This window comes from Lissotriton helveticus, chromosome 10 (assembly GCF_964261635.1).
Source record: "Lissotriton helveticus chromosome 10, aLisHel1.1, whole genome shotgun sequence".
NCBI lineage: Eukaryota > Metazoa > Chordata > Amphibia > Caudata > Salamandridae > Lissotriton > Lissotriton helveticus.
In genome coordinates, this window is record NC_136071.1 from 1054411537 (window position 1) to 1054436227 (window position 24691).

Consider the following 24691-nt stretch of genomic DNA (forward strand, 5'->3'; position numbering starts at 1 on the left):
AGTCTGATCTTCTGGACAGCCTTCACACTTTCAAAATGGATCTAAAACATGATTTGAGGGGGGCATAGAGAAGAGCCTGGCTGAATTGAAGACCGACCTCGACGCTAAGGTCAGAAGCTTAGATCCAATGCTAAATCAGTGCTTTCGATGTGATTTTAATTTTAGATGTATAAAGCATGAACTAATGTCTGAAGACATTTAGGCGCTTCACCTGATAGGAAAATAGTTTGACAAAGAATAATAGCTGAGTTCTTAACCCATTGTGGACAGTGACAAAAGAGTAAACAGCCAGCTCTTAAGGGCCTTCCTGAATGAAGCAGTTCTGAGGATTTTTTTAAATGTGTGGGAAGGCTGTTCCACACTTTGGAAGTAGTGGTAACAAAACTTCTGCATTCCCAATTAGATATCCGGAATCTAGAAACCTCAACAAGATTGGACGCAGAGTGTTCTTGATGGGACATACCGATGGAACCAGTGTTTTAAGTATTCATGTCCAGAATTGTGTAAGACCCTGTAGCCAATACATAAGGCATTACAGTCTATCCTTTTCATCATGGGGAGCCAATGAAGGAAGATGAGAGCTTGTTTGGCAGACTGATGCATGGAAATCCCTATCTGGAAGTCAGCCGCTGCATTCTAAAGAACCTGTAACTTGCCAAGAAGCCCTTTCTGTAGACTAACAAAGAGGGTGTTAAGGTAGTCTAATTTAGAAATGATGAAGGCAGAGACAACTGTTTTGAGGAGATTGTGAAGTATAAATGGAAATGAAATTCTGAGCATTTTTAAAGAGTAGAAGTTTGAGGAGGTAATAGCATTAGCCTGGTGTTTAAAAGATAAAGCTATATCAAAAAGTGCTCCTATATTTTTTTGCTTTTGTTACTGGTGTAGGAAGACAGCCAGGTTCCTGAGGCCACCAATTAAGTGACCAGAAGGTTTGATCCAAAGAGCAGGACCTTGGTCTTGCCTACATTCAATTTCAGGCAGTTCTCCAACATCCACTTACTAACATGTTGCATGCAGTTTTGAAACCTGCCATCTGTGTCCAGAATATTGCTAGTCACTGAGATGACAATCTGAGCATGATTGGCATAGGGCACCATAACAAAGCCAAAGGGTTTGATAAGACTGCCATGGAAGTGACATATAGATTAGAAACGGAAGGGCTGAGCGAAAAGCCCTGTGGAACACCGCAGGGTAGTCGGAAGGAGGGAGTTGCATAATTGCCAAGTTCCACAGGTTGGTCTCGCTCAGATAGAAAAGGTTTCAGAAGAGAAGCAGCTGAGCTACCAATACCTAGCCTTTGGAGATGACTTATCAATGGGCTGTGGTCGACAGTGTCAACACCGCAGAGAGCTCTAAAAGATTTAATGCAGCATTCACTCCTTTGTCTACCTCACATCGGATTTCAGTGGCAGTGATCACAGCCAGCTCCCTGCAGTGCTCACTCCTGAAGCTGTACTGGGTCGAGCCCAAGAGACGGTTATTATTATTAAGGTGACTTTTGCCGAGAGGGGGAGATGGGAAAAAAGACGATCGTTACTGGGATCCAGTGTATCCAGGTTGGGATCTTTCAGAAGGGGAAGGATAGTTGTCGCTTTCTTTTGCTTAGGAGATACTATGGTCTTGGAAATAAGATTAAACAAGTTGGTGAGATATTGTGCTATGACCTCTGGAGCCACTTGTAGTATTCTTGATGGACAAGGGTAATCTGGTGTTCTGGATTGTGCTTTGATAAGACGATTAAGAACCTGATCAAATGTGGTGGGTGAAAAGGCAGATAAATTGGCTGGGTTTGCTTGAGGCAAGCCATAGGGAGTGGCAGGATATGAGGGGTGAAATTGTCTCTTGTGGAGGAGTTGTATTAGCAGACCAAACTCTAGTGTTTTGATTCATAGAGAAGTGTTGTAAATGTTGCAGGCTTTTTATCGAAAGAAAGATGCTAAGGAATTGCAGAAAGTTTGGTCAATTGACAAGGGGGTCATAGATTGTGGGGCATTGAAACCCAAAAGGACATGCTAGAAACAGTGTAAGCAAACAACTCCCTCAGTAAAGCAGCAATTGCATGACAAACTGGACAATCTTGAGGATCTTGGGTACTGCTTCTACTGGGAAAATCTGAGAATACATGGATAGTGAATGGACATTGAGATCTCCTATCTGGAAGCCATTGTAGTGGGCATGGAAGGGCATGCCCGGAAGTCAGATAGAAATAAATGGAGCCTCTCCTCAATGCTAAACTTCAAAATCATGCAAAGAAACACTGATAGGGCAGGTGTGGGTTCTTATCTTTCAGTGCCTCTCTATATCTTTTGTTCGAGTCCTCGTACTCCTCTGGCGGCTGGTTGGAGTTTTAGTCTGGGGGAAAGCAGGATGGCTGTTATGTGGGATGATAGGATATGCGAGTTACTGGCAATTTTGCTGGTCTTGGTGGGAGCCAGACGTTCTTAAGGCTATAGCTAAGCATGAGTGGCATATGGTATGCTTTGTCAGGGGGCAGCATAATTGACCGCAGCATACAATTGGATATATTATCGAAAGTGGTTCCATTGAATCTGTTCCATCCTAGCACTCTAACAGCTGCCAGAAACAGGAATGGGTCACATCTATATTTCAAGCCTAAATGGAAGTCAATATATAATGTCATTTGTTTAAGCCTTTCAAATACCGTGCTTCCATCACTCTGGAAAGCACTGGGACGTTTTGACTAAATGTGCCAGTATGATTCTTTATTGTGAGGAGACTGACAGAACATTTCTAAGAAATTAATGGCACTAGGCTATCAACCATGAGGAGACTGACAGAACATTTCTAAGAAATTAATGGCACTAGGCTATCAACCAAGAACAAAATTTAAAGCTTCAATCTTTCAATTTAATATTATGAGCAGAGCTTTTTTTCCCTGCAGATTTGGTTGGGGGGAGGGTTTGTTATTGATGGGAAGGGTACCTTTGGGTCATATGTTATTTTGCTATTATGTTGATCCCCAGAGTGTCCGGTCCCAAAAATATAAGGGGAATGTTTGTGTGTTCTTGAATATGATATGGCCGAATGGATTTTAATAAACAGTGTAGCACTAAACAAAAATGTAAGCATTTCAGCAAATGGCAAAAATCTCATCATATAATGTTCCCCCTCTTCTTCCAATAAAAATTGTACCCTAATTCTATGGGTGGGCCTATTGCAGTTAACGGGAACAGCCCCAAATTGTAAACATGGAAAGACCACATTAAAACTATATTAATTTCACACAGTCATATATTGGACCAGTTCCTCTTAAATATACTATGGCCTCTATCATATGTGAAGTAACATTTTTAATGGTAGAAGTAAGGGAGCACTGGATGGGAACATTGGATGGTGGGAGGTTTGGTGCTCTCCAAAAATTCCAGAACTTTCCATCAGAAAACTGTGAGAAAATTCCTTTTTGAACCAATGTTTTACTAGTGTAGGGTTGTTTGTAATAGTTGTGGCATTCTAACAAGCCACATCGCCCAAGTACTGGATGACCCCAGGATCAGACATGGGTTTCTGTGCCCCAGGGAATAGCAGGGGACTGTTAGGAGTTTTACTTGAGAAAAACTTGAAACACGAACTCGACTTGGGCACAGCTGTGTGTGTCTGTTTTTCATCAAGGACCTGAGCACTGTTTAGATGTTTTTCTGGAAGCAGGGCTGAAGGAGCAGGGAAAGGGGTAACAAGCTCACCATGCTGGGTAGTTGGGAGGGACGCAGTGGCAGTAAGATGGGCCATGTAGGGCAGGCAGGATGGGCAAAGGAAGCACAAGAGACCATGGAAGGCAGGAAGGAGGGGATAGGGGCATAGACTCAGATAAGGGAAGCAGCAGGGGGTTGGGGACAAGGGTAGCAAGCTGAACGTGCAGCCAGGTAAGCGGGGACGTGGCAGCTCAAAGGACCATGAATGACAGGAAGAAGGGACATGGGCATACACACCACAAAAGAAGGCATTTTGGATCAAGACAGATGCAGCAAGCTACCCATGCAGCGCAGAGAGAAAGGGTAGGTGAATAGATACAGACAACAGAGAGCAGGAAGCAGAAGCCATGGTATGGACAACAAGCTAACCACAGAGGATACGTGGGAGGGGCAGTGGAAGCACATGAGACCATACAAGACAAGAGGGAGAAGGCAGGGGCATGGACTCTCACAAGAGAAGGCAGGGATGAAGTAGGTAAGGGCAGCAAACTAAGCATGGAGGGCAAGAATGAGGGGCAGTGGCAGCACAAAAGTGCATGCAGGGATGAAGGGAAGGGAAGGGGCACAGAGTAGGGCAACAGAGTGCAGGTTGGAGGGGCAGTGGCAACAAGCTAAACATGGAAGGCAGAAGGTGGGATCAAGGCACACAGATGGAAAACAGAGGGCAAGCAGAAGAGTAACAGGCGGCAGTGGGTTAACCACCAACAGGGTGTGGGCCCGTGGCAACCCTCTGTTGCAAATGGCCAAAGGCTGTACAAAATGGAGGTGGCGACTGAATATGTTTAAGCACCCTAGAAATTCATGAACAAAAATAAAGATTAAACAGAGGTTATAGTCAGGTTTGGTAATGATCTTCCCACAACATTAAACACTAGCCAGAAATTCACTGAAAAAGAAATGGTTAAAGTAACCTTATAGGTAGAAATGGTCATAAGATCTTAGCTTGTGTTTAAAAACCCTAAAAATGTGCTGAAATAAACAGAGGTTAAAGTAAGGTTGTAGTTAGATGTCAAAATGAGTTAAAACCTAATGCTTAAAAAAACAAAAAGGTTCAGAGAGCCAACTAGAATTTGCATCCCTGTTGTGCACTGATTATAACCTCACATATTACATCACTCATGACATGTTAAATTACATCTTTGACTAACTCACTGATGGCATCTTAAATGAAATAATTGATGACAGTGTAGCTTTTGCATTCAAACTTAAGCTAACAGAGCTCTATTTAAACTAACTGCAGTTTCAGAACAGTACAGAACTTCTAGTCTAGATATTAACTTCTCCCCAAGATTCATGCATCCTATTGCCAAAATCAAATAATCCCACACTACTCCGTCAATGGGTTTCTCTGCATTGTGCTGTCAACCACTCTATGTTTACCATTACTATGGACTAGATTCAACATTTTCAACTCTAAATATTAAGTTATCTTGTCCATGTCATGATACTAGTGCGATCTTTGCTAATCAGTTGCTTAATTGGACCTTCCCTCCTCTATTTCCAATATTCTAATACATATTTTAACATTGACATTAATTAGTGTGATGAATATAAATGGGTGTAGTTAGCGCAACAAAGGGGATCCACACCTAGTTTGCTAATTAAAATAATGTCTGACTATTTTATTTTTTCTCCAAATGTCTTTTTGTTTTTACTCTCATTATAGAGCCTTATAATAATCAGTATTAAGTCATTATTAAAGGTGTTACAGAATTTGCCTAGTAATTCTCCGGAGTCAAGAGTTTTCGAGACACTGAATCTTGATATTACCTTTTAAATCTAATGCCTCATATAATTTCTTTCCACGGAAGACAAGTGGGGTGCATAACATTTCCCATACATTGCCTCACATTTGTACCTTCAGCTTGTCTTTACTCATACAAACTGCTTTATCTATTTAAAGACCAATGTATGGCTCAATTCTGCACTCAGACATCATTTAGACTTTGTGAACATTAAAAAATTTCAAAGATGCAGCATGCGGCATAATACTTCACACTCTTGCATTGTTCTGCATAACCCTGAGCTAAGTACTACGCTACGCTCACGTATTTTGTGGTGTGCGCTACTTCGCACTACGCAAATTGCACGTAGCACAGTGCAAACACGCATAGCAGTCTTTTTTTGCTTGCTTGCGGTCCTCAACATCAAGTTGGTGACCGCAAACAAGCAAAATTACATCCCGGAAAGACTTTTTCCGCGTGCGCGATCAGCAACATCGATTTGCCAATCGCGAGCATGGAAAATAAACCTCCTGGCAAGATTCTCAATGTGGGGAGGTCAGGTTTCTCATTGCGAGTGGTCGCATATGCTCAAGACCGCTCGCGATGAGAAACTATCAGTCTGCGTTGAGAAAGCTGCTGCTCGAGTAGAAATCTCTTTGAGCAGCAGAAAACGACTGCTTGCACTGTGCAAGATGCAGTTTGCACTGATTGCACAGTGTGGACAAGCTTCCGGCACTGTTCAATCAGTGCGAACAGCATTTTGCATTTGCACGGTGCACTGCGCAGTTCGCGTAGCTACGTGTGGCTCGCATAGTGCGAAGTGCACTTCACGTAGCTACACATAGCGCTACTAAGCGATCTACGCCCTGGGTTACTTCTGCATAACTACTCATATATGCAAACAAAAGATGAACAAGATCCAGACAGGTCACCACTAAGGGTGGGTGTAGTTCGGGAAGTAGCGATACGCAAAGCTACGCGATGTGCACTTCACACTACGCAAACTTCACGTAGCACTACTCGAGCTGCGTAGTAGCATGTTCGCACTGTGAAAGATGCATTTTCAATGATTGCACAGTGCGAACAAGCATCGGGCACTGTGCAATCATTGAAAACGGCATCTTGCACAGTGCGAGCTGTAGTTTTCTGCCGCTCGAGTAGATTTTTACTCGAGCGCCAGCTTTCTCAACGCGAACTGGTAGTTTCTCAAAGTGAGCGGTCGCGTGCATGCACGACCACTCGCAATGAGAAACCTGACCTCCCCGCATTGAGAGTCTCACCGGGATGTCATTTTGCTTGCTCGTGGTCACGAACATGACGTTGAGGACCACGAACAAGCAAAAAATGACCGCTGCACTACGCTACGCGTGTTCGCACTGTGCTACGTGCAGCTCGCGTAGTGCGAAGTTGCGCAAAGTTCACAAACTACGCGAGCATAGCGTAGTGCTTCGTCCATGGTTAGTCACCAAACAGTCTTTCAGAAAAACTATTGATCCATGGCCTGCACTTATTGCAATCTGTTGTTGGATTATAAACCCAATACTTTCAATAACTGGTTTCCAAATGTGTGTAGTTTTCTTCAGAGGAATGCTCATCATTCTTATTATAGTCGGTAAAAACATTTAATTTACTATTTGATTCCACTATTTTTTAGCATAAATATTTCCCTATCACACTAGGACTTTTTCAGGAGTGGAAGAAAATATTTCTACATATGTATCTCAATTTTACCTTCACCACCATGCTCATGAAAAAAAATGTTTACAAACCCTTTCAAATTTTCAGATTTGCAACACTCGCATGTAAAACATTAAAATTACATACATTTCCTTTCTTTCGCAATCACATTTTTCCATTGTGTCTTATTGTTCTCATTTATTATAGGGAGAAAAGGCTTATGAGAATGTTCTTATTATAACGAAATTACATCACTGTAATTTATTTTCACATGATATACACAACGTTATTATAAATCAAACATTTCTAAATATTTTGTGACATTCAATATACATACAATGCTTTAAAAGGCCAAGTGAATAGTATGGTAGCACCATACCAGATACTTCATCTTTATATTGTTACTAAGACAGTTGCATTAACATTGCATATCAGGTTGATTCTGTTCTTTTTTATGACAAAAACACCTGCTAGTCAATAACCTCCAGACAGTATATGCTTACCTCCGGATTACACATTTTATACGTATTTGCTTACCAGTTTTCAGAGTATAACCACCTAAGACATAAATTATCCTTTTGTGAATAGTGTGTCAAAGTTCAGTTTTGGAGGCCTCAAATGATGTAATACACCATTGTATAACTTCCTGTACAGTTCCCACAAAGTGGATAACATTGTGTTAAAATTTGAACATTATTAATTTAAATGCCTTCCACCTACTTCATTTGTGTTCCTAATGCTCTTATAACAAAATATTAGTCCTTCTTACTTGCTATACATCATTATTTTTCTCTAGTTTTATTGATGTAATTCTTACGTTTATATTGTGTTATTATTACTTATTTGAGCTCAGAAATATTTCTATATCTACTTATTTATTATCATTGGCATTGCCTAAAAAGGATGACATCAGACCTATCAGTGATATGATTGCAAGCTACAAATAGAAAAAAACTCCATATGTTATTAACTTTTTTAAATCTTTTTATATAACTCTGTGTGTGGCTCACTGGTTAGAGGCGGCAGGCCTGAGAGCAGAAGTCAGCCTGGGACCAGGGTTCAATTCCCGACGCGGCAGGGTCGTGGACCTTGGTCAGCGGACTCGATAATTCTCGCTTCGGTGCTTACTCTAATCAGGGGTTCCACTCGGCAACTCTGGGCAATAGCTTGCCTAATCCCCACAACGGCCCCACCAATTCCGGGGATGCCTGGCTCCACCTTGGGGACTCCCAGCAAGGGACCATCCCACAGGGAAAGCCAGGACGGGTTCCCCAGAGTTATACAGCGCCGGGACGCCCCGTTGCTGGGGCAGCTGTGCGCTTTACAAGTATACTACATTTACATTTACATTTACATACAGTATCAAATAAGTATATCCCTTACCTTCAAAGACGTGCGTATGCGTGTTTGGCATACCACGTCACAATAGTGTTAAATTCTTTTATATCCGTTAGGATAGGATATCATTGCATTTTTTAATCATACTGATTGCATGCTACTTTCCAATTTGCTCTAACAAAATGCTGAAGTGTGACCACTCTTAGTCCAATACAAGTTCCATCGGGATCATGGGAAACATCAACTAGTTGTTTTTTATAATTCAATACATTACTTACTTCTTGGGTTTCTATTCACTCCACACAATGGAAAACAAAACTGACTGAGTTAATTCAAGCACCATCATGCTAATGAAGGTAGGCTCCTACTATCTCACTGTATCCAAATTAGAGTTAAGTATCAAACTAGTTGCACAATAAACTTTGTTCTACTGTTACGCAATATAAACACTGACATATAAATAAAATCCAGCGATGTATATATAGACTAAATAAAATTCAAGAATGTATACACCGATTGTTTAAAGATAGACAGCACATTTTTACATTTGATCATTTTTGGAGCCCAATACATGCACTCCTATTGTAAAGCAATTAATCTAATTAAGAAAAAAAACTTGTAATTCTACCTGTAACACATCCAATCAGATTTTATCATAATATACTAAGAGAGCATGTGTTTGAGGTCTTGTTGCTATGTTGAATCAGAAATATTGGAGAGTAACAATCTGAAAAATGAAATCTTTTTCCCAATATGTTTGTCAAAAATATCAAGACTATATCATAAAACAAACATTGCAAAATAGTTATATTAGAACTTGCGGTTACCAAATTGTTTTATATAAAATAGTATAATATCTGAAATTCTCAATGAAAGGTCATATTAATAAAAAAAATCAAATCATCTCTTCTTGGAGATTACAATGGCAATATCCTTTGTTCTTGCCTTTTAGATGGCCAGTTACTTTGACTTTCTTCAACTCATCCTTAGGAACATCCCTGGACATGGGAAGAATGCAAAGACCCTGCTGAAAGAAAAACGCTCACTTCTGTCTCCTTCTGGAAGATCAGGAATCATTCAATATCTCCAGGGCTCCTCATTCATGCTAGCACCCAGGAACTGGAAGTGATTTCCAATGGCTAAGTGACTGGCTTCCTGTTTGCCTAGTTCAGTAACTCAAAAACCAGGAAGACCCCTGACTCAAAAGGAGCTTAGCTCACCACAAAGGACTTGTTCTGAAGGAAACCTGGCTGAAAAGATACCCAGTCCCTGGAGGTCTACTCTGCGGACACAGGAGCTGTAAGACCAACCAGAAAGAACGTTCCCACAGTTAGAGAAATGTTGAAGAAAAGTGGGGATTAGTCATTATTTCTACTTCAAGAGGACTGGAAAAGGTGTTACAGCCTACCCAGTAAGGTCACACCCCAGGCAGGAAAAAACAAGATCAAATTTACTAATGCTGTCCACCGGGTTTGTATCAGTTTTGTAACACAATGCTATGAAACATTTTGTTGTGGTATTTACTTTCCATTGCAAATAAAAATGTATGCTGCAAAATTGGCAAAAGTAAAGCAAAGGGGTACTATACCCTACTTGGAAACATAGACGTATTTCATGGGCATTCTCATGCAAACACGCACAGGTTTTTACTGAGATCCTTGTCTACAAGCAGCTATGGACTTGATCACCAGTACACGGGAGGAGCCTGCACCGGTGCAAGTGGCAACCGAAGGGGTCTTCGCACCACTGAACTGCCTCTGAGAGTGGAACGCGAAGTCGGAACTCTCAGCTCAAGTGATCACCTCGCACCATACCAGGCGCCTCACATTCAGAATCCCAGCAGATTGGGAGTTCGGGTGCAGATTGAATTTGTAGTTTGCAACTCCGCCGCCCCCCCCCCCCCGCTGATGGCTGGTCGCGTCTCTCTGCCACGAGCGGAGCCTGCGAGCGCTTCTGCATCTGACCTCCGAGCGAGCTGATATGCCATTGAGGATCCTGGATGGCGCCAGTGTGTGGGCGCCCGATCTTTGTCTTGCATGCAGCAGGGTGTTTACATCCCAAAATAGAGTCCCCTGCTGCACCAGAGCTATTTCTCCTGAACGCTGCCTGACCTCAAAATGGCGGATCAGGTCCGTCTTGACTTTAAGCCTTCTAAATGCCCGTAATCCTTGATCTTACCTGGCACTAACATCTCTGGGCCTCATCTGGCATCCAACTAGGGGGGCTCGTACACCTCAGACGGAATGCTGCAGGACCCTTGGTGTTCATGGGGACCGACGCCTGACCCCAAAATGGCGCCCAAAACAATTCAACAATTCAAGATGACCGGGCGATCTAACGCTGCCCCCGGGGGTCCTCCCTCATCAACACAGCTCTGTTTTTCTTCTCCTGACAAGAGCTCTTCAGAGGATGTCATGTTGAGTCATTTCTCACCCTATTACAGCCCCAGCGTTAATTTACTTGTCATACAGAGTATGAGGTCATCCGCCAGTTCTACCATACTTGTCTCAGCAATCTTAATGGCGTGTAGAGTATCCAACATGTCTGATACTTACCTCGTTTTTCATGGCTCCATCGTTATCTAGATCAACTAGTTCCTATTGCGAAAGAGAGGGATATAGGAGACGCCCCGCCTGATCCAAAAACGGCAGCCGTCTCTCCCTTGTTGCCTCCTCGCGACAAAACTCTCCTCCATGAGAGACTAGTGGACTCTGACGCTGGCCTCTTGCTGCTCCTTGTTTCATCAATCACCTCCACTAGAATGACAGATGTATTTGGGGGTGGCTGAATGTAACACTAAGGTCAATAGTCCCTTACCTGACCCCAAGATGGCTGCCATAGTAGCCCCCTCCAAGCTTTTACTTCCCTGGGACAATAATTGGACATTGACCAGACCTTGAACCTATACCCTAACCTGCTTACACATCAGGACTTGAAACCTGCGGAACTTACCCCAGACTTTAGAGACCAAGCGATTTGGTCGATGCCCGGTGGAGCTACCAGATAGCTAATGATGAGATTGGTTGTGGACTCCCCCCCTGCCGTCACCTACCCAGCCGGACCTTGGGCAGATTTCCCCCTCGTCTCTACATCCTATCTTCCTCCTACCCCTTTACCCTATCCCCTTACCCTTCCTTGCTCCATTCACCTTGTCCACTATGTTCTTCAAATGCTTTTCTTGATACTTATGTAACTTGTCACCAATGAAAAATTGCAACATTATTGTTCGTCATGTAAAACGCTTGACCCTATCCCTGCTCCTCTGAATCTCTTCCCTTACCTGCCACACTTCCTAGCCCCCTGTCCTTGGTGCCCTTTGACTAAGCACTCCTTCTCCCCTTGTTGGGGAAAGATCCAATATTTATACTCTGGAGTCTCAGCAAACCTGCTGAGAGAGTCCACAGTGCCAAGGGAGCCACTCACAGCTGAGGTATGATTTGGCACCTCTTGCCAAAGCACTCCCTCTACCCTTTTTGGGGATGGATCCAGTTTGTAGGTCTTGGAGTCTCAGAGACCCCTCTGAGAGAGTCCACTGCGTAAAGGGAGCCTCTCACAACAGAGATGGGGCAATGATACCACTTCCCCTAGGATGACAGCTTACTGGACTTTGACGTAGCTTTGACTCGTCTACCGGTCTGTGTCCTCGTCGCCCTCCCCCTCCTCTTTCCATGCTGTTTCTCTCACCCTCCCATCCTCTCTCCCTCCTTCATTCTCTGTCTTCTTGCCCCGCTCCTACCCCCTCCCCCTAATCTCTCCCCTTGCCTGCTTTTTCCCTTTCGTATATGTGCTTATTGTTTTTCTCTACCTTAAAAGTAACTATATTGCCATGCTCTAACAACTGTGTAACCTTTGAAACAATGTATTCTGCAACTATGATCTTATACTCATGTACAGTGCTCTGATACCTCTGGGTCTAGCCAGCGCTATATAAAACCTTGAAAAAAATGTAAATAAAATACAAACAATTGAAGAAAGAAATTTGTGTTTAAACCTTATACCGTCTCAAGGCAGGTGTAACTGAGGAGAATATTTTAATTTCTCCATAGTTTCCAAACTTTACATGCGTTCTGCAAAGTGGGGGGCAATATTAAAGCATAGGTTTCATATTGGAAGCATAGTTTTTTATTGGAAGGCTCCCTTTCCAGTTTTCTACAGGAAATGGAGCTTTACAATGCCAAAACTATGTTTTACTACTTTCTCTACATTGTTTACGTGCCTAGTGACAACATTTCGGACTTTGAGGAACCACAGGCTTGGATCTTGCCCCAATAGATGATTTTGACTTCTATTTCATAGACTTAGAGCCCAATTTTGATATTGGGCAGTCAGACTGCTGTCCACTGTTCTGGCAGTCAGGAGACCGCCTGACAAGCAGTCGATGGTCTGACCGCCCAATCACGATATGACCGCTGTGATGGTGACTAAAAAGTGCTCCCTTACACTGTAGCTTCTGCTGAGGCCCAAGAAAAGGGCTGCAGCACAAGCTGCAGTATAAAGAGCACTTTGTGCACATCCATGCACCGTGTGGTATGCACCATGTGCCTCATGGCACACGGTGCATGTGTGTTTGGGCACTACATGTTCCCCCAGGGCCACTTTGCAGTGGCCAAAGATGGACGGCAACCCTATTTGAGGATCTCAAAGTCCCTTTCTGACAGCCTTTTCAAGGAGGTTGACCACCATGAAACGAATGTCAGAAAGGGACATCGTAATCCCGACGGCAGTGCCTGCCTCGGCAACCGCCTCAATTTGCTATCACGATTTCGACCACCTCCCCATCAAGATAACTGATCCTGGCAGTGGCGGCGATCCGCTCCCCGACAGACAAGGGTCCGACTACTAGCATTGTAATGTGGCAGTTGGACCGAAGGGCTGTCTGTCGGTGTTGTCCCACTGACATCATAATGAGGCCCTAAGTCTAAAGATAAAAAGTTTGACTGGGATGACCCTCTAAGTGTATCTAACCTCCACTCAATTGTGGTAGGCCTGAAATTGTGCTTAGGTCCCGGTCAATCGTGAGCTCTTGTTTTTCAACGGACCTTCACTTTTTCTAGATACTTTTTGCCTCATAACTTTAAAAATGAACCTCTCTACTTTGCCTTATCTTATTTTAATTATCTTGTTTTTTTTAGCCCATGCAATCTTTTTCGATCTTCTGTAAATTAATCTCAAAAGATTTTATGGTTTTGTGTTCTTTACAGTAAAATTGTTGGCACTGCTTGAACTTACATGCACTTCTCAAGTGATTGCCTGCTGCTTGTGCAGTACCTACCAAGTGCTAGTGCTGAGTAGAGATTTTCTTGATACATTGTTTTGAGCTAACCAGTATTTGTTTATTAAGTTGGAATGGAACATTTTTGTTTTGTTACCAAGAGGTATTCTCTTTTCATGATGGCTGAATATTTGCTCAATTTAATGTTGAAGGAAATCCCATAACACTTGAGAAGGCAGGCAGTGCGGCTCTGATTATCATATTCTTCACTTACTATATCCTGTTTTGGGATGATTGCTTAGTTCAGTATGGCATATGTCATCAGACCTTGCTTTGTCTATAACTACCCTTTGAGATATTAACACACCGACAACAACTTCCTCTTCAAAGATACCATGTAAACTGAGAGGAAGGGAAATATAATAATGAGTAAATATAAACATTCCATAGGAAGGCAATTTCTATCCATATTCAGAAATGCTGCACATTTCAATCACTCAAATGTGCAACTTCCCTGTGCACAGCATTCTGCAGTAGCAAAAAAGATTCTCAATAGTGAAACACACAATACTTCTGATTAGCTAAAATGCAAGCATGTGAAGCATAGCATATGTGTGTGGTTAATAAACAATGACACAAAATTAAAATTCTTACTTGCTTTAGAATATCTTGTTTCTGGTTATCACACAAGGAAAGAAAGAACATAACAATAATTAATAAAACATTTTTTTGTTTTAGGTCAAAAGGCATATATTTTGTCAAAAAATCTCAATGTAAATAGAGATCGTAACACTAAACTGTGCAAAAGCAGAAAAAAGGATTAAAGTAAAACAAATTCACTGATGGGTTAGATTCTGGCTATAGGTAGTTCCTGGTGCTTAAGAAGTGACTAGAGAAAGTAGTCATGTTTTGATAACCAGTAACTTTGCAACAGATCCAAAAGAATCAATTGCATATAATTGAGTTTATTAGACATGAAAACCTCTGTGGTATACTACATCTTGTTTATTTTTATGGCGTTATAACTACTCTGTTATTCTAAAACAGACTTCATATATGTGCAAACACAGGTCCTGATTCACAAAGATAACTTACATTGTAATTACAATTTTGGGAATATATGCTATGTTTTGGTGTTCATTTTCTCCAAAAGTGTAACGTTCTTGTTTCTACAAAATTGAAGAGCCTGGGGAGAATTCATAAATGCATTTTGTAGTACGCTTTGTAGTACCACAACAATACCACAAACATACTACAAAAAGCTATTCACAAACTACATTTGTAGTACTGTCAAATGCATAAAGCTATTCACGAAAGTAACTCACACTCTTGAGTAATTTACACATCTAATTTACTCTTACACTTTTGAGTAACTTTACTACCTTTGGCTAGTCACAACATCTAAGAGTAAATTCACTCATAATCGAAAGAGTCATTTACACTTATAAATTACTCAAAAGCGTAATTTACATTTGTGAATAGCGCTCATGCAGGTTGAGAATAGACTCCAGGTCCTTCAATGTGGTGAAGCATAAATTATTCAAAAAATGTAAGTGACGTTTATGAATCAGGGCCAGTGTTTTAAGTCATTCCTATTCTCTACAATTAGAAGCTGATTGTCTGTCAGTAGGGACTGTATTTTTATGTCCAAGCAGCTGATTCACACAAGCAATAATGATCTTGAGAAGTAGTACTACAGGAGTCCTCTTTTATGATCTCTTCCATGTCTTTGTAAATAAGCCCTAAATTGTCCAACTCCTTATTAATAAAAGTGCAAAGATGGCTTAACCCTGTCTCCTTGTTCTAATTGTATATGAATATTCTGGTTTCATTCTCATTCTAAAAGGTTTGTGGTCAATCCAAAAAGGTATCTAGTAGTTTGTAAAAGACTAATGCTTTCGGATTAGGTCCCGAAGGCATTTACCACACACTTAAGTGTTCAGGCAGTTGTAATGTTTATTAGACTCACTTGAACTAACGTATGTATGATACAACAGCATTCTTTAGAGTACAATCACAATTTATAACAATATGTGAAAAGGAATACTAATACTGGAACATTATATCTCAGTTCACAATCAACCCTAAATTAACTAACAACCATAACCAATTACAGAAGCGGTATGAGCACTTTTAAAAGTCCTCGATATTTAGTACTATTCTCCTTGACTCAACTCAGAAAATAAGAGACCTCCAGAAATACATTTGTTCAAGAAAATAATGATGCTCCTGTGCACTTAGTGGGGGTGAAATAGATTACATCGAACCATGGCAGAACACTCACACTTCAGCATACATTCCATCCACTCTGTCATGCGTGAAATAGCTACAAGCATCATTTTGTGTATAACTAGTCAAGTTACTTCAATTTTGAACCCATCCAAGATCAATAAGTATTCGTTTTTTTGCACCAAATTGCAAGATATTGGGATCGTGTGCACCCCAGTCAACAAAACCATTATTTAGAGTCTGCACTTTATGCCCTATGGATCCATCACATCCCCCACAATATATGGGCTGTAGGCAAGGGGTGATGCTGAGTGAAAAAGGCAAACCCTGAATTTTTGTTAGAACAAGTGAATATATATCCATGATTACAGGGCAGGAGGAAAAGGGTTCTCATCAAATTATTCTATATCAAAGAACTTCACCAGACATACAAAGATAGTTGTGCATCAATAGCACTAACAACTATCAACTTTCCCCAAATTGTAGGAGAATAGGGATGAGAGCCCAAATTCAACAGTCAACATGAAATGTAAAGAATGATGTTACTATCTAAAGAGTGAAAACATTGTACAAAAACAGTAAACCAATATAAGAGGATGGGGACAAAAATGAACGTTTACATTTTCTGGAAAACCAAAAATAATACAGAAATTGCACCAACACACATACATGATAAATGTTATGCATTTGAAAATCAAAGAAAAATAAGATCAGGAAAAAGAATGAACATGTGTTTTTGTGTCCTCCAAATAGCTTAGCAAATCCTAGGCGCCATGTAGCTAGTTTTTTTACTCTTCCAGTCAGACACATGAAGGGTTCGATATAACTGTGGTATCCCCCATTCAACCATGGACATCTGGTATGCAGTACCTAAAGTGACAAAATATGCTATCAAGAGCTGTGCTCCTGAGCAGCCCTCCTTACATAAGTGTTAAACTGTTTTCTGGTTTGACATATGATCCTTGGCTTCAATTACTTGAAATGGTTTAAAGGCAAATTTTCCTTCACAGTGTAACCATTATTAAAAGGTTGGCTGGGGTTTTCCAGCAAGGTAACGCTTGACTCTCAAGGAGGTACTTACACCACAAACTCTGTTCCAATCCACAAAGGATTCCACCACTCCAGTCACAGGACCCTCATATCTTTCAAGAGTAAGAGGTCTGTCCCAGGCCATATATTTTATACAGCAGTTAGAGGCTCTAGTGCCCCTCAAGTCCATGTAGAGATTTTTTCTAGAAGGAAAATTCAATGAGGTGGGTCTGGGCAACTTCCCAAGTATTCCTTATACCTGGGGCATAGGAATCCCTCCATTGACCATATAATCCTTAGATCTTGAGCAACACAAATATTAGTCTTGCTGGTCTATATATGAATAAATTCATTTAAGACCTTAATCAAGACACATTTCACTGATAGTAATTATTTTTCCATACACATTAACAGTCTGTAATGATGATCCGTAGGCAGAAATAGCTTTATTAGAGATAAAGCGTAAGCTATACAGGTGAGTGCCAGGAAGCAGCTGAATACCAAGACCGCTCCAACATAACTGCCCCCACATAGGAATCATACACATACAACATTCTAACAATGACTTGTGCATTCTACAATACATAGCACGAGTCTTAAAGGTACATTTAAAATAGAACAACATAACACATCCCCCCCTTAATCAAGAGAAACAACACTAAAAAAAGAAAGGAAAAAAAAAGTTATCCAAGCACAATAAGATTCATTAGGTAACATAGTCCTTAAGCCATGAAGGTAAAACACTAGTTCTTTTCCCATGTCCACAATTGTCACTGTTAGACTCCAATTCACTATTAGAATCCAAATTAACATCACCACCAGCAACCTTTCCTTCCTTCTCACAAACAGACGAATTGACAACAGAAGAGTCCTGCTCAACTGTATTACTGTTACTTCCAAAATCAGCCAACTGGGATTGTAAACAACTATTTTCGAAATGATATTCAATCCATTCATAATCACTCTGTCTACAACCCTCCTCAGCACACTCCGCATTGTCCTGTACAGGATTAATAGCAATACTTTTCATGTTCCATACCTTCCCATCATTCAACTTTACTGCATTCCTTAAGACTTCCATAACTTGTTTTGGCAAACCAAAACAACTTTCACCCTTAGGTACTTTCCAAGGCTTTCTCACATGCACCCAATCCCCAATAGCAATTTGTATATTTTTAGTGCCATGACGATCATCATAAAAACTTTTACTATTAGCATGGAGCATATCCAGGTCCTTCTTAACTTTGGAAGGAGACCATTGAGTCACTTTCCCTTCCACTAACCAGCCCGGGTTAACTTTGCTTCTTGGCAATCTCCCTCTCATCATAACAAAAGGAGAAAGACCCACGCCAGTCTGTGAAGTTGTTCTGTAAGACCACACTGCTTTCTGCACCTGAACTTTCCAATCCATTCCTTTGTTGACCGCTGCCTGAATCACCCCCTCGATCACCCTGTTAAACCTTTAAACGGTGCCATTAACGCTAGGGTTGTATAAAGCAGTAGTTTTATGCTTTACCCCACACTTTTGAAAATAATCCTTAGCCATATGTGAAAATAACTGTACACCATTGTCTGTGAGAATACAATTTGGCAAACCTTCCATAATAAAAATCTTTTCTAAAAATTTTAAAACTGAAGGAGTGTCAGCTCTATCTACAAATCTCACGATAGGCCATTTAGTAAATAAATCTATAGCTACTAAACCAAATTCTTTCATGATACCCATAGGTCCGATAATATCAACAGCAATGGTATCCCATGGGAGATCTGGAATCAATCCTTCACTCATGATTGATTTTAAAGTTCTGAGAGTCTTATCTGAAGAACAACATACCTTACAATTCCTAACAAATGTTTCCGTATCTCTATCAACTCCAGGCCACCAAAACATGTTTTTAACCACTACTTTGTTCCTCCCGATACCAAAATGTCCTTCATGACATAACTCCAAAATCTTTTGTCTAAGAGAGGTGGGGGGAATAATTCTATCACCCCTGAAAAGTATGTTTTTCTCAAGAGACAATTCCATCCTGACTTCCCAAAAGACTTTCAAACTATCCTCAATGAAACACTTCTTAGGCCACCCTTTAGAGATATACTCCAAAATCTTCTTAAGTTCCGCATCCTTCTCTTGCTCCACCAACCACTCTTGATTACTAATAGCAGGTGCTCCTGAATCATGTACTAGAGCCACACTAAAAGCGCCCCATGGGTCATCTACACACTCTTCAAGTGGGGAAGGCAACCTAGACAAACAGTCCGCAACAAGATTGTCCCTTCCTGGTAAATAAACCATCTTATATATATATTCTTTCATGCGCATGGATAACCTAGCCATTCTCGCTGAAGCCCCAGAAATTCCATCAGACGACAAAATCTTCACTAATGGTCGGTGATCTGTGCGAATGACAAAAGGCTTGCCCCAAACAAAAGCTCTGAAATGTTCCAACGCCCACGCACACGCTAATGCCTCCCTCTCAATGATTGGGTACCTCACTTCCGCAGGTGAAAGTGCTCTGGAAGCAAATAAAATTATCTTTTCTCTTAAATTCCTATCTTTTTGCGATAACACCGCCCCCAGACCTTTATCACTAGCATCCGTTGTCAACAAACACTCTGCATTAGGATCAAAACTCGCCAGGGCATTGACATTATGTAAATCATCTTTGATCTTCTCACAATTCTTCCTGACAACTCTTTGTCCACTCATACTTCACATTCTTTTTGAGTAAATTCCTTATATTAAATGTCTTAGATGCAAAGTCACATACAAATTTGTCACAGTATTCAGCCATCCCAAGAAACGCTCTCACCTCTTCTTTAGTACAAGGTGCTCCTGAATTCACAATATTCACAATTAACTCTGGCTTAGGTTTAACTCCTTCCTCACTGATGATGTGACCCAAATAAGACACATTCCTTTGACTAAACTTACATTTAGATAACTCCACCGTTAGTCCACCCTCCTTCAACACTTTTAGAACCCGTCTCAACTTACCATCATGCTCCACCTGGTTCTTAGCAGCAATTAAAATATCATCCTGAAAAATGAGATCATTTCCATGTCTCCCAATAACCTATAGTCGCTGGAAGACAGCTGCAGCTGACGCCAACCCGAACGGCATTCGTTTGAACTGATAGCAACCGAAAGGCGTGATGAAAGCCGTAAGACATCTCGTCTCCAGTTCTAATTCCACCTGATGGAATGCAGCCGAAAGGTCTATAGTTCAGAACCAAGAAGCACCCTTTAACAAGAAAACCATTTTGTTGATCTTAGACAACGGAAATTTCTCCACAACTATGTTATTATTAAGATGGCGTAAGTCTATGCATAGCTGGATCTTGCCATTAGGTTTACGTGCAACGACAATAGGACTAATCCACTCTGATGCCTCCACCTCCTCTATGATCCCCTTTGCTAACAGACCCTGTAACTCTTTCTTAACTTCATCCCTGATTAACATTGGAATGGGTCTTACTTTATGAACCTTAGGTACTGCACCAGCCTTAAGTTGAATTTTGTGTTCAAAACCATGCAATTTCCCCAACAATACACCAAACACTCCTGGAAATTCTTTGCACAAAACCTCACACAACTTACTCTGATCATCCACCACCAACACTTTTTCCTCACTAATAGGGTCTAGGATGATGTTCAAATTTTTCTGATCAAACCACCCCAATACTGATGGTCCAACCTTAGACACATATACTTTTCCTCCTTCCTTTGAATAAAAAAGTAAGCCATCTGTAACCTAGCATCCCAATTCTCTTGCCTGTATACCCAACAGGATTAATATCAGACATAAACAATTGATCTCCAATTTTTCCCACGAAAGTCTTCTTCCAAACATCTTCATTATCTATAGTGTAGGGAGATCCAGAATCTGCATACACCTCCACAACCAGACCACCTAAGGAAATATTGCATAAAGGTTTGCCCTGTAATGACTCTTCTGATATATTAATCACGTAATTTCCCCTCACATTCTTAACTCACTCAGTTTCATCTTCATCCTGTTCATTTTCATCCTCATCCCAAATATATTTTACATTACTTCTCTTGCGACACATTTTGCTAAAATTTCCCAACAACCCACATATTGAACATTTCTTCCTTAAGGCAGGACAATTCCTACTGAAAGCCAGGTGTTCCTTACTATGACAGCGATAGCATCTTCGTTCTTCCTTCTTAGTTTCAAATTTCTGGTATCTATTAGGTTGACTCAACCACTTCCCATGTGAGTTTTGTTGAAATTTATTCTGAGACTTACTTGCGGTTTGTATATTACAAACCGCACTTGCACTCTTATCCTCCTCTGTTTCTTTTACCAGAGAAGAACATCTACCAGACATCTCTGCCTTCCTCATAATTGCTAAAACATCATCCAATGGCGCATCGCCATTTACCCATAACCTATCCTGTAATGTAGAATTATTGTTATGCATAACCAATTGGTCTCTTATTAATTCATCATGCAAATCTCTGAAACTGCAGTCAATAGCTAGTTTCTTCAAGTCGTCCACCCAGTCATCAACAGTCTCTTGCTTCGTTTGTTTCCTTTGGAAAAATGTATGTCTCGTCACGCCAATACAAACTTTGGGTGCGAAATATCTGTCCAAATCCTTTACACAATTCTCAAAAACATCCAACTTCGAGTCTTCAATTTTGTTCATACGCGAATGTGTTTTTAAACCAATTGGGCCCAATGAATGTAACAAAAGTCTTTTCTTTTGTTCTGGTTTCATCATTTTCCCCTCATCAACTGCTTCAACATAGTTTATAAAATATTCTTTCCATTCAATCCACTTAATAACCGGCTTGGTACCAGTTGCCCAAAATGGTTCTGGGGCATTTATTGTAAAATTCTGTTGAGCCATTTCCACTCTTGCACTTTCACTTGTGTCACCTTGGTCCATAACACAATATACCTTGTTCAATAACTGTACATTACACCTTTTTTTTTTACATATGTTGTGTAAAAAAATAAATAAATACTCCTTCCCGACTATCTCACCTGTATACTTTAAATCTAAAAAAAAAAAATATTTCATATGTCTCTTAAAATATTTCCGATTGCATCCCAATATCGCTAATAAATCCACATATACGATATTGTAAAGGGAAAAATAATACTCAATTCACCGCAAAACTTCTCTTCGATTACGCGTTGCTCCGGTGGAAATGCTGAAGGAAAGTACAATTCAAAATGTCCTCCACGTAAGGTCACGTTGCGCGGCCTCGCGTTCTTTCCTCTAATTGTAAGATCTTCCAGTGTTCCAAGGAGACTTCTGCCTCTCGCGCTATTGCTCGAGCGCAGCCCGTGCCGTATCTTGCTCACAGTTAAAAGATGCCGCCGACTGGAATTTAACGGACACAGAGCTACAAGGCAATTTCTCAAGGAGAAGTATGTCGATCCTTTACCTTTCACGATGATGCACCGGTGTCCCTATAACGCTCTTTTCCACCAGAGATTACAGCTTCCCAACGACTTGCAGTTGATTTCCTCAAAAACCACAAAAAGTGAAAATAGACTGATTTTCCAAAATTGTATGAGTTCAAATCCGTTATCCATCATCGCCAATTGTAATGATGATCCGTAGGCAGAATATATAAGGAAATAGCTTTATTAGAGATAAAGCGTAAGCTATACAGGTGAGTGCCAGGAAGCAGCTGAATACCAAGACCGCTCCAACATAACTGCCCCCACATAGGAATCATACACATTCAACATTCTAACAATGACTTGTGCATTCTACAATACATAGCACGAGTCTTAAAGGTACATTTAAAATAGAACAACATAACACAGTCACGGAAGATGTTGACAAACACACACTGTGATATCTGGTTAAAGGCTGCTCAAATGTCACATGGGTGTTGTGGGTGAAATGTAAGTTGAGAACCTCCTTCCTAGAGAAAAAGTTTCTTGTCAGTAAAATTAACAGGACTAAGCATTTGCACTAAAACATACAGAGGCATTTCCCTTGTTTGATAAAGAAACCAACAATTCTTCTTTTGGATTCCAGTAGCGAGAGAGTCTGAGGAGAGATTAATACTGAACAATGTGGCCCATTCATATCTTCCCAAAGGAGAGAGATTACCCTTTAGCTGAGAGTTTAATCTTTAGCAACTTTGTGTCCTATCCTTTCAATTTCCAGCCATGTCTTTGAGCCAAAGATAGTTTCAGAAGACACCAAAACTATTATTATACACTAATTGGAGTTTCAATATCAGCCTAGCATAAGTATTGACATATATAATCTACTGACTGGAAACATGAAAAAGAGTTGTATCTCTCTTTCTTCTGAACAAAATGTGAGGCACAAACTATATTGTTTCATTTGTGTGTTTCAGGAAAAATTTCTTCTAATTACAACCAGGCCTTATAAAAAAATTGTTAGACCTGTCCGCCAGAGGGTGGCCTTGCCCCAAACTTTTGGCCTCTCCTCCTCTATTTTGCTGAGCTTATTTGTGTTGGCCTTAATACCCTTTGCACTTTGCCACTGCAATCCAGTGCTAAAGTGCTTGTGCCCACTCCTCTAACATATGGTTAGCTTGGCTTACACCCAATTTACATATTTAATTTACCTTTAAGTACCTAGCAAAATGCTGTACCAAATACACAGGGCCTGGCCTGTAAATTAAATGCTACCAGTGGGCCTGCAGCATGTATTGTGCCACCTACTTCTGCAGCCCCTCAAAACATGTCCCAGGCCTGCCACTGCAGCCTGAAGGCAGTTTTACATTTATATGTTGACTTAACAATAATCGCCCCTCGTCAAGCATTAAACTCCCCTTCTATTCCAAATTAGTCACCCTTAAGGTAGGTCCCAATGTAGCCCATTTTCAGGGTTCCTTGTAATTTAAAGGTTGAACATGTACTTTCTAGTTTTATATGTCCTGTTAGTGCAAAACTTGTAGCTGTGTTTTTCACTACTGCGAGGACTACCTTTACCATAGGATAATATTTGGGACTCGTTAATACATTTAATAAGCTATAATTTCCAATTGAGAGCAGATGCCTATATCATGTTTGGTGTCTTTGGAATTGAAATAAAAAAAAACTATCTAATAGTAAAGTCAGGTTTTGAAACAAATCAAATACTGCTTTTAAAAGTCGCCATTTTTCTGCTCTTAGACCTTTGTGCCTGCAGCCTGGCCTGGGTCACATCACTGGGTGTAACTGACAGACTTTGTGAAATCATTCCACACAGTCACACAAAATAGGGATTAGGTGTGCCTGCATGGGTCACCTGCGGGCAGGATAGGGGTGAATCTGAGCACAACCCTACTTGCACCTCAATAGGGAATGCTCTGCCTTCACACAATGGACTAATACCGACACATTTTCGCTGCAGCTAGCTAAGAGCCAGGACTGGGGAGTCCAAAAATGTCATGCACTCCTACCTTCCAGAAGGTGTAGACCAGGGAATAAAAATAGGACCTCAGACACCAACTCTTCCGTTTACTTCTGGACCTGTGGACACTCTGCCAAGAAGAAGGACTGCTGTACTGCTGAAAGGGCTGTCAATCTGCTAGACTGCTAACCTACTGGTACCTTGCTGAACTGGTGTCTTTCTGTCCTGCTGACCTCTTGCCTGTGGAAGAAGGACTGGACTTGCAACTTGAACCCAGGAATACCAGAGTGACCATAAAACACTAGTTTGCAGGCCTCCTGATCTCAGCCCCATAGATAAAAAAAGGCTCCCTTCACATTGGACGCATACCTGAAACCAGCCTGTTTGACTCCTGGCCCTCCGATGGG

The 24691-nt window shown here is 41.0% G+C and overlaps 1 protein-coding gene across 2 annotated transcripts in view; it reads right to left on the reverse strand.

Annotated features, from left to right (window-relative positions):
• Positions 1–24691, reverse strand: part of DGKB (diacylglycerol kinase beta) — a 1755973-nt gene that overhangs the window by 1386708 nt on the left and 344574 nt on the right. Inside the window, exon 4 of one of the 2 annotated variants that reach the window (XM_078663762.1) lies at positions 14319–14339. The exons of the other annotated variant lie outside the window; for it this stretch is intronic. Within the exon in view, the coding sequence (XP_078519888.1) occupies positions 14319–14339 (21 nt within the window). The remainder of the gene's footprint in view (positions 1–14318; positions 14340–24691) is intronic. 2 annotated transcript variants of the gene reach the window in all.